The sequence below is a fragment of the Prionailurus bengalensis genome, chromosome A2 (assembly GCF_016509475.1).
Source record: "Prionailurus bengalensis isolate Pbe53 chromosome A2, Fcat_Pben_1.1_paternal_pri, whole genome shotgun sequence".
NCBI lineage: Eukaryota > Metazoa > Chordata > Mammalia > Carnivora > Felidae > Prionailurus > Prionailurus bengalensis.
In genome coordinates this window covers 160,949,860-160,971,938 of record NC_057348.1, presented here as the reverse complement: position 1 = coordinate 160,971,938, position 22,079 = coordinate 160,949,860, and the positions used below count along the sequence as shown (strand labels likewise).

General features: G+C 46.6%; 1 protein-coding gene across 1 annotated transcript in view; it reads right to left on the bottom strand.

The window, feature by feature from the left end:
- CNTNAP2 (contactin associated protein 2) overlaps positions 1-22,079 on the bottom strand; it is a 1,977,233-nt gene that overhangs the window by 17,514 nt on the left and 1,937,640 nt on the right. The window contains exon 22 of the mRNA XM_043589809.1: positions 15,591-15,830. Coding sequence (XP_043445744.1) covers positions 15,591-15,830 — 240 coding nt within the window. The remainder of the gene's footprint in view (positions 1-15,590; positions 15,831-22,079) is intronic.

Genomic DNA, 22,079 nt, shown 5'->3' with positions numbered 1-22,079 from the left:
GACCAGGCTGAACGCCACGTTCTTTTGTCCGACTGCCCATAATAGGTATTTGAGTTGGAAACAGCTCGTTACTGACACGAGTTCAGTCTTGGTATTCCATGAAATAAACAGGTAAGACGCTGGGCATCCGTTTCCACGGTGGGCAAAGGTGTCCTGTTATCTCTCAGGTGGGCAAACTGTTCCTTCTTTCATGTTAGTTACAATCGTTGATGAGTCTGTCATCGGAGCTGTTGTCGGATGATGTCACGGGCACTGTGGGTCAGAGACGGTGACAGCTGGCTGTCACGGGTTGACTCCCTCAACGTCTCCCTCCTGCGGAGCAGGTACACCGCACGGAAGTGTTCAGTCTTGAAGCGGGTAGGTGCCCGCCACCTAAGTGTGAGCCCTATGGACTCATTAAAGACACTTCTGTGCATCTTGCTGTGGTTCTCAAGCTGAGCCTTGAAAGTCTAGATCAGGGAGCCCCAGAGTGAGGGCTGGGGAGCCCGATGGTGTGGCCTTCCTTTCACGATGAAGAGGGTCACGCTCCTGTCTGTGGGGCTCTGCAGTCACCGCGTTCCTCTGCCACAAGGTGTAAATAAATCCGTGCTGGTGTCATCAGGAGTGCAGAAGCCCCAGATCTGGGGGAATATGATTGGTTTACTGGAATTGATTCGTTTTTTTGAGAGAAATCTTGTCTCCTTGCTGCTGGTACCTATATGGGTGGAGGTTGAGAGAAGGCGGCCAGCTCAGGGGGGAAGGCCAGTGGCTACAGAGGAACGTGGTTGTCCAATATTCCAAAGCACCAGAGTGACTGTCACTTGAGGACGTGCTGGGTCACCGTTTACAGATACATTCATCAAGCCTGGTGAACATCCCCGCTACGCAGGGGTCCCAGCTAACACAATTTGTGGTTAACTGTTGGCAAAGCGGTCCCAGCAAGAACTGGTTGTCTGTTCGACAGCGGAAAGTCTCAGTTTCCAAGGAGAGGGTGGCTGAGAAAATAAAGACGGCAAGAAGATACCGATCGTAGCGAATGAGCCAAAAATGCATCTTTTTAAAAAAAAATTTTTTTTTTCAACGTTTATTATTTTTGGGACAGAGAGAGACAGAGCATGAACGGGGGAGGGGCAGAGAGAGAGGGAGACACAGAATCGGAAACAGGCTCCAGGCTCTGAGCCATCAGCCCAGAGCCCGACGCGGGGCTCGAACTCATGGACCGCGAGATCGTGACCTGGCTGAAGTCGGACGCTTAACCGACTGTGCCACCCAGGCGCCCCAAAAATGCATCTTTTAAAGACATTTCCTGCTGTATTTCCTCTCCTCCCTGACAGGTGTTTGAGCTGGCACCATTCAGAAGGCCAACATCTTCAGGAGACCTTGAGGCCATGGTCTCCGGGCTTCTGCTGAGAAACATGTCCACTTGGTGTTACGCACATCTCAGTAAAGGCTTTGGACTTCCAGAATTTATGGTGTGGAAGCTTGGTGAGAATAGCTTTTTTATCTACCCAAGAGATGAGTTTCCTCATTCGTGAGAACATTGAGGCACATTTCATCATATGAGGAATCAGGCAAGGATGAACGTATCCTTTTACTCCCCCTTTATGGAGATTTCCAGTAGTTTCCAAGGCCATAATTTGACTGTGGATAGCTCTTTTGGAAGCAGCTGGATATTCCTGATTTGTTTTTGTCACCATCGTACGTCTTTCAAGGTAGTACAGTGAAAAATCAAATGCACGTTAAAAAACATTTAATCTGCTATAACATCTATATCTTGACTTGCGGGCAATGCTGTCTTCTGTTTTAGGTGATGAATATGGTCCTGCTCTCTGTAGACTAATCTGTCAATGTCCACTCGGTTTGGGCTTTGTAGGAGGTCACGTTATAACTGCTGTTTCTTTTCTTTTCTCTTCCTTCCTTCCTTCCTTCCTTCCTTCCTTTCTTTCATGTTTATTTATTTTGTGTGTGTGAGAGAGATAGTGCAAATAGGGAAGGGGGGAAGGGGAAGGGGAGGGAGAGAGAGAGAAGGAGAGAGGGAGAGAGAGACGGGGAGAGAGAGGGAGAGGGAGAGAGGGAGAGAGAGAGAGAGAGAGAATCCCAAGTAGGCTCCGCTCCCAGCAAAGAGCCTGACATGGAGCTAGATCCCACGACTTTGGGATCATGACCTGAGCCGAAATCAAGAGTCAGATACTTAACTGCCTGGGCCACCCAGGTGCCCCACTGCTATTTCCTCAAAATGTAAAATTAACACTTTTTATCCCTAAGAGTTCAGAAACCAGTGTCTACGTGGGGAGCGTATCTCAGACCACAGCGGCATTCGCCCAGATCACAGCCTGCTGACGGGGTTCTGGCTCCACTGTGTGGTCTATTCGAAGCGGTGGGGGGTGAGCAGACAGAAAGTACTTTTAAAAATTAATTCTGCACACATTTTAAGTCTTTTATCAATGCCCAGCTGGGCTCTTGCTTTTGAAATACTCTTTTCGGCTGTGTTAGCACAAGTGAACGTTTCTAATTCCAATCCCAAGACAATGCCTTTTCTTCCAAGAAGGCTGACCTCGTAAAACTGAATATACAACTCTCAAGCTAGAGATTTCTGCTGTCTTTTGAGCTGTTCTCTTCTTGAATTAACCTTGGATCTCAGAAGACAGCCATCTTTGCTTGTTGGCAGGCGGAATGACTAAGGATCATCAAAAAAGAACCCTGTAAAACCAATGAAAGCTTCCCGGTGTTTTCCACAAATAGATTCCTCCCCAGTGCTGGCTCACATCATTACCAGGATGGGATAAACTTCCAGCACCAGCCATGTGGCTCTAACACAGTTCTTTTGGGTCAACAGAGTGTGAAAAAATACTTAATTGGCTCTAGCAGTCTTCGGTATGATTTCTTCCACATCGAAAAAGAGAAAGCGGGGGGGGGGGGGGGAAGAAAAAGAAAAAGGAAGGTGTATTTTGCAGCGGGGATTTCGCCTCTAGGGACACAGTTATTATTTCAGACTCCTGCATTATATTTAAGAGATGTCAGAAGGGAGGAACACAACTCTGAATAGGGACTGAAATTCTTTTAAAGTTTAAAGTTTCTACTGAGAGGAAGGAAAAATGGGGTATACCTGAATTTGAGACCCGATCATGCTATTCTCTGTATAGTTTTGGGCGAGGTGCTGTAAACACTGGGGCCGCTGGCTCAGTCCTGACTGCACATGAGGAATCTCTCAGGGATGGGGAACAGGCATCGGGAGTTTTAAAAAACTGCCCTGGGATGCTAATGTGCAGCCAGAGCTGAGTTGCAGCCATTGAGGTGTTTGTTCATTGACAGAATGAATGCATTAATTTTGTGAGTCGATTTCCTTATCTTTTTTTAATGTTTATTTATTTTGAGAGAGAGAGAGAGAGAGAGAGAGAGAGAGAGAGAGAGAGAATGTGTGTGCCCATGCGTGCACGTGCAGGGGAAAGGCAGAGAGAGAGGGAGAGGGAGAATCCCAAGCAGTTTCCACACCGTCAGCAAAGAGCCTGAGGCGGGGCTTGAACTCACGGACCCCAAGATCATGACCGGAGCTGAAATCACGAGTCAGATGCTTAACCGATCGAGCCACCCAGGGGCCCTGGTTTTTCTTATCTTTACGAAAATGTGGCTAATACCGTCCACACATACCACATAGGGCCGCTGTGAGGATAGAACAAAACCAGACACTGAAGCGTTAAAGTCGCTCACAAATCGAAGCTATCATTTGTCTTTATCCTTTCCAGTCTTCTAAAAGTTAAAATTCCCAAGTAATTTCTCGAAAATCGCCTTTAGCCTTTCTAAGTGGGAAATTTCAGAGCAACCCGTGTCCATCCCAAGTTGAAAATAATAGCCACCACATTCATCTGGATTTTTATGCACATTTTAACGTAAAGTTGATTTTTTTAAAAATTTTTTTGTTAATGTTTATTTATTTTTGAGAGAGACAGAGACAGAATGTGAGTGGGTTAGGGGCAGAGAGAGAGGGAGACACAGAATCCGAAGCAGGCTCCAGACTCCGAGCTGTCAGCACAGAGCCCAACACGGGGCTCGAACTCACGAGCTGTGAGATCATGACCTGAGCTGAAGTCAGACGCTTAACCGACTGAGCCACCCAGGCGCCCCTAACGTAAAGTTGATTTTACTTTCTTCCCCGAAGCCTTCCGGGGTTACTCTCTGGAGGAAACTGAGCCGCAGAATCGAGAAACCCCCTGGGTCTTTAGACATTTCTGAGTAGTCTGTGCAGAGCCTGGGGAATCCACCAAAGATCTCTCCGAACAGCGAAACGACTTGTCGCCTGTTTGTTGGCCCTGTTTAGAGGGACTTTCCCCTGAAGAGCGGATGGCATTGGGTCAAACACTTCGTCTGGATAACGTTTCTGTGACTTTCGAAATCAGAGGCAAGGACACAAGGCCCCCGATTTGCCAGCAAAGGTAGAATTAGCATTTCCGGGGGGCGGGGGCGACCGGCAGGGATTCCCTCGGGAGGATTCACACCCAGGGATTCTGACAAAATAGTCTTTCTGAGCGACAGAGTCAGTAAAGGAAGCGATGCTGGGTTCATCTGGAAGATGCTGAGCTCCCCTGAATGCCTCCAAGGGATATGCATGGATGTTCAAAGACACAGCACAGTAGGAGGAGGCTTCAGACGGGTGGCTCCTGGAACCAAGGTCAGACTCAGACATCCCCGGACCACACGGAAGTCAAACCTGCTTCACTTCTGTGGGCGTCTCGTAACATTGCTACGACACGAGAATGAGGCAAAAATGGAGCGTGGCACCCACTGGAGTCTGTGGTTCTGTGGTCTACGGAGAAGTCACCATAGCAACGTGTTGGGTACTCCTCTGCCCTTCCTGGCCCTGAGTGAGGACAGCCAGGGACAGATCTGGGAGAGGCGGGGCTCCAAGGATGGGGCCAGGTGTGATGGGGTCGGGGCGGGGGTGGGGGGCGTGCAGAGCACAGAGAACAGCAGAATCCTAACCTTCTTGGCTTTCAAATCTGTTGTGAGGGACAAGGGGCAAGGAAGACAGCAAGAGAGGTGGGGAAAACTGGACTGAAAGAAGTCCCCGTGAGGCAGGAAAGAAGGAAGGGCCTTACACGTTGTCCCAAAGCTGGAGGTTTGAGCCCCTTCGGATTTTTCCCCAGTGGAGTTCTAGAAAGTTAGAGAGTCCCGGTTAGGAAAGAATGGAAGCTTTGGGGGAAGGCAGCCCTCTGCCCCTGTCAGGCGCGGGAGCCACTAGGAAGTAGCAGGTGTGAGGAGGGGACGGTATGCAGGGGTGAGGCTGAAAGGGGGTAGAACCCTGCTGCCCGCACCTGAGCCACCTACATCCCTCACATCTTCACCACGGCCCCCACGGCTTTGCAAAGCACAAGCCCGCCAGCTCTGTTCTTGCAGTGACTTGGAAAGGCTGTGTGGGCTCTCGAGGCTTCTCAGGTGCCTTGGTTAAAAGTATTCATGCCAAGACACTGCATCTGGAATCTGCCATCTGGGAGGTGCGGTCAAGAGTGAGCTTTGGGCTTGGACCTTAGATTTGTTAACTTTGGTTCACATTTCTCTGTGAGAGGATGTCATACACACGCCAGTGATGAAAATGAGATCACTGAACATTCAAATCACAAAGTTAAAGAGCAGTGGATATATATTCAAAGAAGTCAAGATAAAAGCATCTGGGAAAAGAAAATAGAAACATGATAGAATAAATAAATCCAGAGCTGGTTCTTTGAGAAAAAAAAAAGTCAGATACTCTAAGAAGAAAAGGGGAGAAACCTAAACCTAGTGTAAGATGTTTGACTAAGAAAGTTTCTGGAGAATGGATATTAATTATAAAAACTTATTTTGTTCCACTCTATGGAAATGAATTTGAAAACCTAGATTAAAAGCATAAATTTCTGGAAGAATACAATATAACAGAAATTATTATAGATGAGAAAGCAAATCTAATGAAACCAATTATCATAAAGGAAACTGGGGGTTGTCAAAGAGGTATGCCCACTAAAAAACAAACGAGAACAAGCCAGTAGGCTCCATTGGTTTTACGGGTTAAGTCTATTAAACAATTTTTTTTAACGTTTATTCATTTTTGAGAGAGAGACAGAGTGTTAGCAGGGGAGGGGCAGAGAGAGAGGGAGACAGAATCTGAAGCAGGCTCCAGGCTCCGAGCTGTCAGCACAGAGCCCGACGCTGGGCTGGAACTCACCAACCGTGAGATTATGACCTGAGCCGCACACTTAACCAACTGAGCCACCCAGGCGCCCCGGGAGTGAGTCTATTAAACTTACAAGGTACAGGGGACGCTCCAAGGCTATTTATATCCTTGCCACAGACAGTGAGGTCCTTGGACCCAAAGCATCGGCATCACCTGGGGGCTTGTCAGAAAAGCAGGCTCTCAAACCCATCTCTGCCCAACTCAACCTTACTCATCAATTTCCCCAGGGGATTCTTAGTTCAATTTAAGTTTGGATGACACTTGTTACTCCGTGAGTTGGAGGGTAATGGACAAACCCAGCATGGTGTGGCTAGGGATCACAAGACTGAAATCTGATGTCGCCAAGGCTGAGTTCTTGTCGGGAAGCTCTAGAGAAATATTTGTTTCCAAGCTTGTTCTTGTTGTTGGCAGAACTCAGCCTTTGTGGTTGCAGCAGGGAAGTCCAGGTTTTCTTTCTGGTCAGTGTGAGACTGCTCTCCTAGAGGCCTCCCACATTTCTTGCAGGATGGCTCCTTTTTATGAAGCTGGCATGAGTTTATAAAACCCAAATCTGCACCCTCCTCCCCCAGCCAAAAAGTAAAAGGATGCTATAAACATATTTCACCCAAGAATTATTCACGTCAAAAACGAACAAAAACCAAACTCCTAACCTAAACGAAGTGTGAGTAAAATTACTTTAGTTATACCTTGAGTCAACGCCTCTCCATGACTGAATGTGGTTAATGCTAGGAATGAACGCTCGGTTCACGATTTGGAGATCTATTGCTATAATTCACCCCATTACTGTATCCAAGAACATGATCGTGCCCATAGATGTTGAAATGGCATTAGATACCATTCAACACCCAACTCTGCTAAGACTTACCCAAGCAAGAATCCTTAAAATGTGAATACGTGTATGATAGGTTACACATCAGGGAGGATTCTAAGATGGCCCTTGTTGTACACATACCTCGTCTCACTTAAATTCAATCAAACATTCATCTGGGTGCTGCTGTGAAGAATTTTGCTGATGTAATTTGGTGCCAAAGTAACTCACCTTAAGACGAGGTTTTTTTTCTGTGTTTGTTTTTGTTTTTAATTGCTTTTGGGTTTTGTGCCTCGACAAAAAAGGGAAACAACTGAGAAGTTTATCAGGAAATGTTTTAAAGTTATATCTACATGAATATTGAATAACGGGGAGGGAAGACAATAAATGGAAAGACATTTGCTTGCTGGGCAGGGAAATATTATTTGCATAGGTGTCAATTATCCTGCAATTACTTTACACATACAATTCAATCTCAATCAAATTCTAGAGAATCCCAACGAAATGACAGGAATTCTAACATCACGTGGGAAGCGTCAGTGTGTAAGGATAGGAAAATTTTGAAAAAAGCATGAAAAGGAAACCAACCTTATGAAATATCTACGGGTATAAAAGCTGAATCATCATCACCGCTTGCTCCTGTCTCATGAAGAGTCAGATCAACGTGATAGATCAGGGAGTCCAGACACCTGGGTGGTTCGGTCGGTTAGGTGTCTGACTCTTGATTTCGGCTCAGGCCATGATCTCACAGTTTGTGAGTTCGAGCCTCTTGTCGGGCTCTGTGCTGACAGTGCGGAGCCTGCCTGGGATTCTCTCTCTCCCTCTCTCCCTGCCCTTCCCCCGCCTGCAAGCTCTTTCTCTCTCTCTCAAAATAAATAAACTTAAAAGACTAAAATTAAAAAGGGCAATTGTGACTATGATAAAGGCAGGGGAGAGGACGGGAGCTCACCCACAGTGCCAGAACACCTGGCTGGCCAGCTGGAAAAAAATAAAGTGGGATTCCTACCTTCCTCCTTCCATCCAAATAAATTCGAGGCGGATTAAATGTGTAAATCTTACAAATAAAACAAAGCCAGTAGAAAAATATGTGAAATAATTGAAATAATTTCTGAATGGAGGGGGCATGACATAAAACCCAAACGCCACGAAACACTGTGTATTTCCTCCTCTAAAATTTAAAAATGTTTACATGGAAAGATACCCTCATACATTCAAAAACTAGAGATCACACTAGGAAATCATTCAACCATGTCGTAAAATACTAATTTACTCAACACATAAAGGATTCTTGTAATCCAAGTAGGAAATGACCAGCAAGCAAAGAGGAAAGGATATAAATATGTAAATAATTCTTTGGTCAAAGAATGGAAACAGGCCACAGCAAAATAACCACGAGTGACTCGTTAACATATGCAAAGAGACTTAGTCTCTCTCGTGATTAATGAAACCCAAATTAAAACAATTAAAATTCTTTTTTTTTTTCAAATAAGATAGAGCAAAATTCAAAAGAGCATTCTGATGTCCTGGGTTGGTGAGGGTGTGGGGAAGGAAACACCCATATCTGACTGGATTGGAGGTCCTGCACTTGTGGACGGTGATATAGAACAGCTACCAAAATTAAAAACGCATTCCCCCAACCCAGTGAAATCATGTGTAGAAAGCTATTCATTATGGAAACAAAAGTTGGGAACAACGTCAATGACCCTGTGACTGCAAATCGGTAACTCTGGTATCGCCCGTGACTTAGGCTTACATAAATACGCTGGGGGCTTCTACAGCAAAGGACAATTTGGACCCTTTGCAGGAAGAGCACGCATTTAAAAAGGGGGTGATAATTATTCCTTGCACTTGAATAAACGTGTACTGTTTTGGTCACCGAAGGATACAAAACCCACAAAATGTAATAAAAAAGATTAGGTATCAGAGATTAAATGCATTCATCATGCAATCTTAGCGTAAGGGCGAAAACAGGGATCTGCTCGGAAATGATTACGATGTAATTATAAGAGCTGGAACAATTATTTTAAGTGCTTGCAGGTGGTACAGAAAACCAACTACCAGCTTGTAATTATGGAGGAAACCGAATAGATAGATGCAGCTTTATTTTTTTTTAATTTTTTTAAACATTTATCCATTTTTGAGAGTGAGAGACACAGAGCAGGAGTGGGGGAGGGGCAGAGAGAGAGGGAGACCCAGAATCCGAAGCGGGCTCCAGGCTCCGAGCTGTCAGCACAGAGCCCGATGCGGGGCTTGAACCCACGGACCGCGAGATCGTGACCTGGCTGAAGTCGGACGCTCAACCGACTGCGCCACCCAGGCGCCCCAACAGAGGCAGCTTTAAAATGTTCGCTACATCCATACTCCTTTGCCCATGAAGATACAAAAATATTTTATCTTCAGACGGTGGAAAGGAAACTTGGAATGTAGACAGGAAACCGAGTCATTAAAACTCATGGCAGTAGAGGCGGGGCGCCTTTAGAAATCACCTTGCTCTGTCCAGTGCTAAAATACCTTTGAGGGTTGCAACCTCAGACTTCCTGGCCAGTGCCTGGGGAGCCGTATTCTGGGATCTGACAGGCAAGGGGCTGCTATACTGAGCCACCGCAAGGACCTTAACCAACCGACCGAGCCACGCGGGGCCCCTCTAAGTTAATATTTTACAAAAGAGCCCACGTTGTGGCCTTTGGTCCTGATGTATTTGGTATCCAATGTCGTGAATGGGATAAAACGCCCCAACACTTGAGATGCACGCGTCATGAAGCAGCTCGACGCGCAGTTTGGAGTCGTTAACTTAGCGCGGAAATTTATGGCATCAGACTCCTGGATTTGTTTTTTTCTGGTGTTTGTTTTGTTTTTGTAGTTTGCAGAATGCGCCCTGCCATCTGCAGCTGTCTTTCTGCGGGCAAATCCGTGCCATTTTAAGGAAATGAGATTCTGCGAATGTGACACAGAGAAAAAACCGAGCCCGTAATTCTGAGAGGGGAATCACAGCAATTTTCTGGTGCTCTGTGACCTTTAAATAAATTGCAGGCCAGAGCTAGGGTTTGTTTTTCCTACCCTTGCAACCGCCGTTCTAAAAAAAATATTCTAACAACCATAATGATGTGCTTTAGAAACAGACTATACCTGTTCTCAGAGGGGGGGAAACTGGGCAGGAAAAAGATCGAGTGGATGCTTCTGATTCAGAATCGGTTTAAATAAAATCCACATCATTTTGTTTGCTATTTTCCTCTTTAAAAACTACACTCGACCAGCCCCATACTAGGCCCTTGTGTTTGTGACGGTGCTGTTATAACTGTCCAGTGTTTTCCAGAAAACTCCAATCACGTGGGAACCAGCTTCACCTTTTTGTTTTTGCCAAAGCCGTGTAAAACCTATTATTTATTCGCTTATTTTCACTAAATTGACCCCATTTCTTTTTTTAATGTTTATTCATTTTTCCTTCTTTCTTTCCTTCCTTCCTTCCTTCCTTCCTTCCTTCCTTCCTTTCTTTCTTTTCTTTTCTTTCTTTCTTTTTGAGAGAGAGGGAGACACAGAATCTGAAGCAGGCTCCAGGCTCTGAGCTGCCAGCAGAGAGCCCGACGTGGGGCTTGAACTCACGAACCGTGAGGTCATGACCTGAGCCGAAGTTGGACACTTCGAATGAGCCACAGAGATGCCCCTAAATTGACCCAATTTCTTATATGAGTAAATGCACTGATTACACTTTATATCCCTACCAAGTAATTCCATTGCCTGTCAAGCCTGTTCTTGTTTTATTAGCAAGGGTGGCAGGCCTAGAGCTACACGGAGACTTTCTCTTTGACGACATTAGAAGGCCCGAAAGAGAAGTGAACAGGAAACAACACTATGTTGTATAACGCCTTGTCTCTTTTCTTCCCGTAAGGATCTAGCAACCCCCTATCAAGGCCCCCATGTTGCACTGCTCCAGGAGCCACAGACTGCAATGCAAATGGCATCCCTTAGAGTTTTGCAGTGCACAGCCTGACCAACCATAAACGTCCCTCAACTTAGGAAAACAGTGACAGAGCCCCAAAAGGCTTTACAGAGGGAACGGATAGCTTAGCATGTCAAGGAAGAGAAAAAGGATCGTATCGCATTAAGCCAGCATCCCTTGGAACACATTTGCTGGGCCTGTCATTTGGCATCATCGAAGATGTAAGAAATATAAGAGAGCAGAAAGAAAACAAGATCTGAGAGTGGAGGTTGTGAATTCTGATTTCCAGGTCTCTGCAAAGCAAATGTCCTGGGGTGAGTATGTAGTGAGTAGACCTACTTCGTCACTAAGATCCCTGTAATCCTAAGGACTCCCTATTCTCCATAAATGCACCTACTTTATTTTAAAGCAGCATTCCCCCCACCCCCTTATCTTTTCATATTAAGTCTGCCAGCTCATTCAAAACACTGAAAAAATAATTTGACATTTTCCTCAAACTGAGGCCCCTTCCTGGGTGTAGCCATTTCTATTATGACGCACTTACGTGAGAGCCACGGATTGTGGCCCCACTCGGTGGGCTTCGTGTTTGTTTGGCTTCAGTCTATTTTTCCAGTTGTAAGTAGGCCGATGGGACTTCTCTGCCTTGGTGAGCTTCCTAACGAAATGGTCAGAGGAACCCAGCCTTTCGTAAGCTTACCACTACGGCCTTTTAATTTGTGATTTCACCACGTAACGGCTTCATACAAACCTCCAGAGTGCTTGCCTTAACTGGTCACGAGTGCAGCTTGGATGTCGGGATTTTTAAAAGCTGACCAGGTTAGTCAAAGGTGCATCTGAGAGCGAGAACCGCTGCATCGGATAAATGCTTCAAACTTTAATGTGCATGAGTCACCTGGGAATCTTGCTAAAATGTAGATGCTGATTTGGTGCAGCTGAGGTGGGGGCCTGGGATTCTGCATTTATTTCTTTTTTATCTTTTAAGATTTTTAAAAATGTTTTTATATTTTAGAGAGAGACAGAGATAGCAGGGGAGGGGCAGAGAAAGAGGGAGACACAGAATCCGAAGCAGGCTCCAGGCTCCGAGCTGTCAGCACAGAGCCCGAACCGGGGCTCGAACCCATGAACTGTGAGATCATGCCCTGAGCCAAAGTCGGACGCTTAACTGGCTGAGCCCCCCAGGTGCCCCAGATTCTGCATTTCTAACAAGCTTCCAGGGAAATACGTGGCTGGTGGAGGACCACACTTTCTAAGGCTCTAGATGAATCAATCTACTTCTAAGTGTCCTTTTTCTCAAACCAGGACTAATTAGCTCTCACTTTCACTCTTGTCCTGTCCGTTACCTACGGAGACTCGGGCAGCACACGACTTACAGGCGGTGATGGTAGTTTTGTGTATATACTGTCGTTTCTGAATGTCTGACAGCGAAGATTCATGTGGAAATAGAGTAAGAAAGGTCATCTGAAAGAAAGCAAAAGGCTCCCCCCAAAGTAGGGGGCAAATTGCTGATATAGGGGCTCACTTAGAACCCCAGAGTTGGTACAAAGAGGATTTGAAGCTGAGGACGTTTGGGATGCATCAGATATAGAAAGAAATCTTTTTGGAATTTCCTTTATCTGACTAAAAGTAGGAATTTCTGGGAAATGAGACTGCCATTCTCTCTTCTGGGTGGCTTTTACTTCCAGGAAGGAGACTGAGAGTAAACTTACTACAAGTGCTCTCTCCAGGGGACTTTTACGGCCTTGGAGAAGGCAGAAAGACCATTCATATTTGTATGAACAAACATTATCACACTTTCTTATCTCCTGTTTTTTTTTTTCTTTTAGAAACCCACTTGTTATTCCTATAGAGGCCTTTTCTCTACTATGTAAGGTATTTAAGCATCTGGCTTCAGCTATTTATTGAGTTTTTCTCTTGTAAGCCCCTGAACGCATACGAATACATTTCTTCTCCTGTTAATCTGCTTTTTATCAGTTTAATTTGCAGGCCCCTGTGGACAGAACGTAAGAGAATAGAGGAAAAGGTCTTCCTCTCTGACACTACGCCACTGGAGGCTGCTATTAAGTAACCTCCCCTTATCTGGGTCTTTCTTTGTTCCCTATTCAGCCCGCCACCCCCATTCTCTCTCATTTACCTAAAAGAAAAAAAGAAATCAAATCTTGTTATATAAATAAGCCTTCTGCCTCATAGGTCATAAGCTGTTTTCTGTCCCTTTAATAAAGCTCATGTGGGGCGCCTGGGTGGCGCAGTCGGTTAAGCGTCTGACTTCAGCCAGGTCACGATCTCGCGGTCCGGGAGTTCGAGCCCTGCGTCAGGCTCTGGGCTGATGGCTCAGAGCCTGGAGCCTGTTTCCGATTCTGTGTCTCCCTCTCTCTCTGCCCTTCCCCACTCATGCTCTGTCTCTCTCTGTCCCAAAAATAAATAAATGTTGAAAAAAAAAATTTAAAAGCATTTTCCCAATCATGGAAGTGGCTGACGAGATCCATGCAGTGACCGGTCAACACCAGGGGAGAGCTGTGCCCCAGTGCCAGTGGAAATTCTCTGCGAAAGGGACCTTAGATGACATAGTGCAACCATGATATCTGGGTTGCAGTAACGTTCCCTACACACATTTTCATCATATCTGTCAAAAAGAATGAGACTGTCTCGTGGAAAGCGTGATTTTTAAACAACAAATGAACCCAAACTCTCTGGCCCCTACAACTGTATCTCTCAGACCGTAAAGCAGGCACTTTACTAATTAAAGCGCACTGAATGTGAGCTCCTATCGGCCCAAAGCAGCATCTAGAGGCTTTTGAAACTGGTCTCTTGGCAGCCGACTTAGACCACACACGCTCACAACTCATGCACCTGCAGCAGCCTAAGAGCCTGAGCGTTTCAAAGATCCTGTGTTGCCTTGGTCTGCTCTGGCATCTGGAGGAATTTATCTGAGAAATCTCTGTTCTTCTGTGGTCCTCACCTAGGTCTTTTCTGAGCTCATATTTTCACTCCTCCTTTTCTTCTTTCGGCATTAGGAATGCTTTCTTTTGTTCAGGTCAGCCCAAGAGGAAAAACCAGCCTGCTGCGTAATCCTGACAACAGTCATAAAAGAGAATTCTTTATAAGTGCCCTTGGCACACAGCACCCCTCATCATGTTATAGGAATCCATGTGCGAGGAACAAAGAGGATTGTTTCGTCTGTAAATTGGCTATTCTGCCAGTGGGGCAGTTCTGGCTTTTTTCAAAGCTTTGTAAAGCTTAGCGGCACAAATCCCGGCAAGGAATCACAGTGACGAGAAGGGCACCGAAACTGATAAATACGGGGTACGGGCTGGAGTATGCGTAAAGTAATCAAACACATGATGTTTACATGATGAACAGTTATGGATCAGAAGTTAGGGTTGGGGAGGATTTGGGAGCCTTTACTGGATATTCAAGCATCATGGCAAATCGTGTCTAACATGATAACAACATTATTGCTGCTTAACTTTTTAAAAGCTTGCTACGTGTCTATAACCATTTTAACTGCTTTCAGTATATCATCCCATGTAGAATTCTGTGAACTGGGTCTTATAATCTCCATTAAAAAATGTTTATTTATTTTGAGACAGAGGGAGAGAACATGAGCAGGGGAGGGGCAGAGAGGGAGGGAGAGAGAGAGTCTCAAGCAGGCTCCTTGCTGTCAGCGTGGAGCCCAACATGGGGCTCGATCCCACGAACCGTGAGATCATGACCTGAACCCCAATCAAGAGTCGGACACTTAACTGACTGAGCCACCCAGGTGCCTCTTATGACTCCCATTTTATTCACGAGGAAACTGAGGAAACATGTCTATGTTTAACCTGCTAATGAGAGGCAGTGATAGTGCTGGAACCCAGGCCTCCAGCCACATTGCCTCCACCGTCCTCTTCCTGTTTTTAGCTTGGGGAACATTACACGTTGCTTCGGACACCCACGGGCTCTTAGATGTGGAGGTGCTATGGAGATTGCACCCCACTCTTCACCTCATGGTGACAAAGTACAGGCTTGGAGAGGTGATCCAACGGACCCAAAGTCGGGCTGAGTAGAGCAGAGAACAAAGACCTGTGGCTCTCCACCACTCGGTGTCATGGGGACCGTGAAGTTCCTCCCAATTAATTTTGCAGCCAAGAGCCGCCCTTTATTGCAGGCCTGTGCTTTCAAATTACATGTCTGGGCAGCTGCAGGAGTGAGACTAAATCCACAGGGTTTTGCAAGCTTACACGCACCCCTTGGGACCTGGAAGGCTACGGGATTATGCACATAGATACACGGTCGGGAGAGGGATCTCTGTGTTGCTTTAGGTAAAGCTTGCCCCCTGGCCTTGGACTGTGGGGCTGCAGTGACCCATAAAGGCGTAAGTAGGGGAAGTGACACATCGGGTCATCTGACAGTCACCTCGCAGACCTCGGTTTAGGCATCTCCTAATTCCACTTAAATGAGTCAATAGTTCCCACGTGCCTTACCTTATCTCCTTCTGGCTCCGAGCGAGGCTGACGGTGGTAACTTTTGCACACGTGGTTATGTGCTAAGCACTCCTGGGCTCACCCATTCCTTCACACTCTTAATCCTCCAACAACCTCACCAGCGAGGTTCTGTTATAACCCCATTTTGCAGATGAAGAAACCAAGGTTTAAGGAAATAAAGCAACCTGGCCAAGCCTGCCTTACCTGAATCCAAGTGGTCTAAGTGCCAGGGGTCGGTGGCAGACGACATGGGTGAGAGGGTCAGCGGGGAGGCCCCACAGTTGGACTCCACCAGCTCGCCCTGAATGTGGACGTGAGCGGAGGCGTTGGTCTGCCTCAAGGCCGCCTTGAGAGGTGCAATCTGGTTGAACTGGACTCTGGAGAGGCAGCCGGTGAATCCCGGGGTGTTGTATTTGTGAATCTCTTGGTCAATCTTCCCTGTTTCTAAAAGATAAAGAAAGAGAAAATAAAAATCGTCTCCCACTCACTGTATTCCGGCGGTAAAATATCCTCGCCTTTGATGCCCGTGTCTAAACCTTACTCTCAGGTTTCAGTGCGAGATGTTACATTCTTTCAGATGAAATATTAATGACTCGGCAAGGCTCAGGGCTGGAGACTTCGCTGTAAAAGAACCTCTGCGTTGCCAGAGATTGTGTAGGGTGAGGAGAATACGACTCTATTTGTTACAATAAAATGCACATATAATTACCTTCTGGATACCTGCGGTATTGTTAGAACTAACAACACTCACGTGGTTCTGATTGATTTTTCTCCTTCTCTTTTCCCTCTTACATATATTGAACAAGGCTCCCTGCTCAGCCCTCCTGGTGAATTATGGTTCTGTTTTGTACCTCTTTCTTATTTTCTTCTTCTTCTTCAGAATCCTTTATTTAAAAAAAAAAAAAGAGTTCCCATAGCCTATAGAACGGAGCGTTTTCTTTCTTCAGCGTCCAATCCCCTCGGAATTCTGAGGTTTATAGAAACCCAGCTAGTATCCGATGGATGTTTTGGAAGTCAGGAAACTTTCCAGACTCAAGTCACAAATAAACACACGCACTTAAGAATCGCTACCTTCCCCCGCTCTGTGTGCTTAACGTCTTCCTAAACTAACATTCAAATCAGAGGGGAATCGAGCAGAGGCATTTCCAATGTACTGTTTCAATTAATGTAACCACACATTGTCTTACCAGTTAGATCAGTAAAAGCAAGTGTCTCTTCCACCCTCTGCCCTGAGTTTTACAACCTGTGTAGCAGACTGGGAACTTGTTAGAAATGCCGGGTGGTGGTGGGGGGGCTGGCGATCTGGGCTTTCACAAGCCCTCCAGGTGCCTCTGCAGCCCGCTAAGGCTTGAGAACCATGGGCACAGACACTGATGGCATAGTGTGACCAACCCAGGTGGTGGGCAAATGCACCCTCAGAGAAGAACAGAGCAACTTGTGTTCCAGACGGGATGTTATGCCAACCCGCCGACTGTCTTTTACCACCAGGAACAAGGATGTGAGACATTTACCCTTCCGGTGGAGCTGTGAAAAACACCGACTTGGGGAAACAGAAGGCCACCTACTTCTTTAAAAAGTTGAATTCGGAGCAGGTGATGTCTCTTACTGGGGAAGGAACCCAGGTGAAGCAGTCTTGTATACAACATCTACTTCCCATCAATGAAAGAATAAATCAGTAGAGAAGGGAGCTTCTAGGCGCTGGAGGCAGAAGGGGATGTACTGATTATTCATCATGTTAAGGAATCGGTTCAAGGGCTGACCTGTCCTAGTCCAATGGAGAGTGGTACTTCCAAAAGGGGCTTACTTAGACAAGTCCGTAAAGAGATTTTAATGAACCGTTCCCCATATTTTCCTCCTGCAGTCAATTTCAGCCTGTGATTCTGAGCTAGACCATGATTCAATTAGCAGGGGGAGGCAGAAGGTACCTGGGACTGTGAACAAAATTCCCACACTCAGGATGTCTCCTAAGGGTTCCCCTGATGACCAGAAAGAGGCTCTGGTCCCACTGATCCCTCGCTGGCTGTTCTCTTCTTCCTCCTCTGCTTTCTTGTCGATAATTGCAGGCTTATTGGATGGATGAGTTCATTGATTCATTGGATGAATTCATTGATTGATTCTTTGTCTCCTGGTCTGATGTCAGAATTCCTTGTTCTAGGCTCACCAACTTGCCTTCCAGGAAAAGAGCTCATATATTTGGTTTCTATCCCCTCCTTCTAGTGATCTGCCTCCCTTGAAACATCCCCGGACCAAGGAGACGCAGGGTAACTCTCTGTTCCCAGACTGGAAGGGGGACCTCTGCTCCTTGCTTTCCCAAATTCCTATCTGGCTAACATCTGTGGTCGAGGCACCAGAACAATGGCTGCTTGGTGGTGGAACCCAAGTTCCATCGGTCCCATCTGCTGCTTTTCATCCATAGATGGAGAATTCATGTTAGCCTGTCCAGCCTTGGAGTAGGGCTTCAGAAGGAAGAATTTGGGGGCTGGTAGCTCCTACCATCTGGTGAGACCTCAATTCAATTCAATTCAATTCAATTCAATTCATTGCATGTACTCACTGCCTGGCCACAGGAGCAGGAAGACAGAGATAAATACAGAAGTTGACTGTAAGTAGCTCCCAACCTAGCTGGGGAAACATGCAAATAACAAAGCAACACAACTGAACAAATGCTGCATAATAAGAGTTAACGTTTACTGAAACTTTATAACCATATGCTTTATACAAATGCTAGATATTTTATACAAATCAGACATTTAATTCCTAGAACAACTCTATGGAAAAGGGAGCATTACTATCCCTATGGAATGTATGAGAAAACTGAGGCGTACGGGGCTAGGGAGGCAGGCAGATGGGCACCAGAGCCTCTGGGACACTGTGATTTTCTGAGCTGAGAAGCAAACCATGTATTTGGCAAAATTACCAAAGTCTATGGTAAGCCTGGGAAGACAGTTTACACGGGGCTCTGGATAGCACTTCGGGAGAGGTAACACGAGGGCGGGTTTTGTTTTTATTTTGTGGTACGGATGCTTTAACAGGAAGTCTACCCCTGAATGCATTTGGAAGTATGCCATACGATGTCGTGAACCCTGGGCAATGTGCTGGGTGGCAGCTCTCTTGCATTCACGTTGCGTAAGTGAAAATAATGTGCCCTTTGACCAACACCCCGCAGCCCCTTTGGTGACCAGCATTCTACTCTCTGCTTCTGGGAGTTTGACTAGTTTAGATTTCCCGATACATGTGGGATCATGTAGTTTGTTCTGTGCCTGGCTTATTTCACTGAGTGTACTGTCCTCCGAGTTCATCCATGTTGTGGCAAATGGCAGGATTTCCTTCTTTTTGAAGGCTGTAGAGTATTCCACCGTGTGTGTATGCTACACTTTGTTTATCCATTCATCCATCGTTGGACACTTAGATTGTTTTCAAGTTTTTTTTTTTTTAACATTTATTTATTTTTGAGAGAGAGAGAGAGAGACAGACAGACAGAGCACAAGCAGTGGGAGGGGCAGAGAGAGACACACACACACACAGAATCTGAAACAGGCTCCAGGCTCTGAGCTGTCAGCACAGAGCCCAACACGGGGCTCGAACCCACAAACTGTGAGATCATGACCCGAGCCGAAGTCGGATGCTTAACCGACTGAGCCACCCAGGCGCTCCACCTGGTTTTCAAGTTATTGTTATGGTAAACAATGCTGCAACGAACACGGGAGTGCAGATATCTCTTCGTGATCCTGATTCCTCTCGGGTATATACACACCGGAAGCGAGACTACTGGATGACAGGGTCGTTGTTCTCCTTCTAGGTTTTGAGGAACCGCCATGGCGGTGGCACCATTCTACGTTCCCGCCAATGTCTCCACACCTTCACCAATGCTTGTCTCGTTTAGAAGTAGGTTTTGAGAATAAAAGGAAAGAGAACTCCAGGTCGAGTGTGTCAGGGGGGTTAGCTATGTTCTGGTACTGGTGGGAGCGTGATGCGCTCAGAGCTCAGGGCCATATTGGGAAGAGCCTTGAATGCCACGTGAAGATGCCCGTATTTAAGGCGGAGACTCCGTGGTTGAAGCTGCCGAGGACCGTGATGGGAACAGTGTTAGAAAGGTGGTTCTAGTGGCAGTGTAGTGCCTGCACTGAGCAAGTAAGCGGTCGCGTGAGCCCCCAGGGCTGCAAACTCCTAAGACAGGCGTCCTTCTCTTTGCCATCGGGCTGAGACAGGGTCAGGCCGTGGATGTGGGTAAGCGCCTCGTCTGTCACCAGCGCTCTCTTGCCCTTTGCTAAGCCGTGAGATCATCTGTAGTGAATCAGTTTTGATTCTGTTGCCTCTGCTGGAGATGTGGGTAATGAACTTCTGACTCAAGCTTTACTTCACAGAGTCCCACATAGCTCACATGGCTTTCTGAACTTGACGTAGGGCGAGCTTCCCTATCACACACGGAAAATGAGTGCTTTCAAAGCCACATCTGCCTGAAGGCTCCCAGTTTAACAGGGGGTGCCCATTTCTTTTCTTTTTTTTTTTTTTGAGAGAGCGAGAGGGAGCATGAGCGGGGGGAGGGGCGGAGAGAGAGGGAGAGAGAGAATCCCAAGCAGCCTCCCCGCTGTCAGCACGGAGCCCGACGCGGGGCTCGAACTCACCAACCATGAGATCACGACCTGAGTCGAAGCCGGACGCTTACGGACTGAGCCACCCAGGGGCCCCAGGGTCCCCATTTCTTAAAGACAGGTCCTGTCCTGAATGTCTTGCTCTGAGATAACAGACACAAGGCAGATGGCCAGAGGAGGTCCCAGGAAGGGGGTGTAGGTGGTGGATCAGGGACCCCCGGACGGTGGGAAGGAGCTGTGAGCGGCCAGCGAATGTGTCAGCGGGGTGGGCAGAGGGTGGGGGCTGGGCTGCAAGCACGAGGCCTGGGGGGTGAACTGGGGCTTTCTCCTCTCCTCAGTGCTCCTGCACTCTGCTGGCTCACTCCTGTGGCTTTTCCTCTTCCCAGGTTTGCTCCCTTTCGGGGAAAATCCCCAGTGTTTCAACCGTTTTCCTTGCCCGAAAGGCAACTGGGTCACAGAAGCAAGAGTTCGGACGCCCAGGAGAGCAGCACCAACATTTCCAAGTTGGATGGCGTTCCAAGTCTAGTTGAGGTTGGCTGAGACCCATTCCGCTCTGGCGTCTTCAGGTTCAGGAGGTTCCCACTCTGGGCCGTGGGATAATTGTAACATGAACAGTTTGTACTGTGGGCCCGAAATGGCACACACGTGAGGTACTGTGTTGAGCATGTCGTGCGGTCTCCCAACAACCCTCGGAGCGAGATTATCCCCTCTTCCCAGACGAGGAAACTGAAGCATCGAGAAGTTAAGGCTTTGCTAACGAATGAACATGTATGTTTCATATACAGAGAAGTCAGATATTTTATTCTCAATTTCGCTGTCAAAAAAAACACAACAAAACACAGACCATATCATGTTGTTTTTATATTTACTTGGATTTTGGCATTTCTAGTCAGGGACTCTATAAATTGTGAAAGTGAAGTTAAAAAAAAATTTTTTTTAACGGCTATTAGAGACCGGTCTAAGACCATGTTTCGTTAGCAACTTAGCCAGTAATAAAGTTTTAAAAAATGCAATGAACTGATGTCAAAACGTTGCCAGCATCAATGAAGGCACCGGTAAGTTCTCTAGATGCTTCTCTGGGATAAAAATCCATCTTTCTTAAGAGCATCTAACACATGATAGTAAAGCTATTATTGCTTTGGTGTGTTTGAGCTCATTACAGGTGAATTACGTTAATCTGTAAAACTGACTGAACGGGTCGCACGCTGAATCACATACCAAAGCTCGATTCACTGTAAGAAACTACTCTCCCCATGGAGTCTTCTCGGCCAAGGCATCAAGGCGGTGGGGGGGGGGGGGCATTCTTTATGCTTTAAAGAATGCAAATCATAGAAATGCAGTACAGGCACTTCTGAAGTTATGCCCTCAAGCTGTAATTAGTACTTTAATATCTTACATTAATGATTGGGTTAATGATATCTTTAATTGAATATCTTACATTAATGATGTGGGTTATTGAAAATAGCCCACTAAAAACATGACCCAATTCCAGGTAAAACCTTATGATGAAAGGAGCACAAGGCAGCGAGGACATGTGCCAGCTTGATGGTGGCATTACGTGCCTCCCGGCTTCCCGTCTTCAGCTGCTGAATACCAGACGGTGTGGCGAGAGAGGAGAGGGGGACGGGGCACCGGAACCAGCCACAGCCGGCCCCACTGATGGCAGAACCGTGAGGGGACCTCGCGGACGCCTGTGGACACGGCCTCCGTGACCGGACATCCAGATGCCAACTCCTCCAGTGACGGCTCTCATCTTCCTTAGAGACTAAACTCATCTGTCTATTCTTGTGTGCCCATGGGGCCCTATTCATCAGCTGCGTTTTGTTCTGTTTTACACTTTCTAGAATTTCCTCTCAATATTCTTTTTGGTGGGGGTAAGGATGGGATGTGACGAACTACCCCTGTGAAACTCAATGTTTTTACTTTTTATGAAAGAGGGCCAAAAGATGTTAGAATGTCAGCGAGACCCGGTTTAAAGCTTTTTTTAAAAAAAAGTTTTATTTAGTTTTGAGAGAGAGAGACAGAGCGCGAGTGGGGGTGGGGCGGAGAGAAGGAGACGCAGAATCTGAAGCAGGCTCCAGGCTCTGAGCTGTCAGCACAG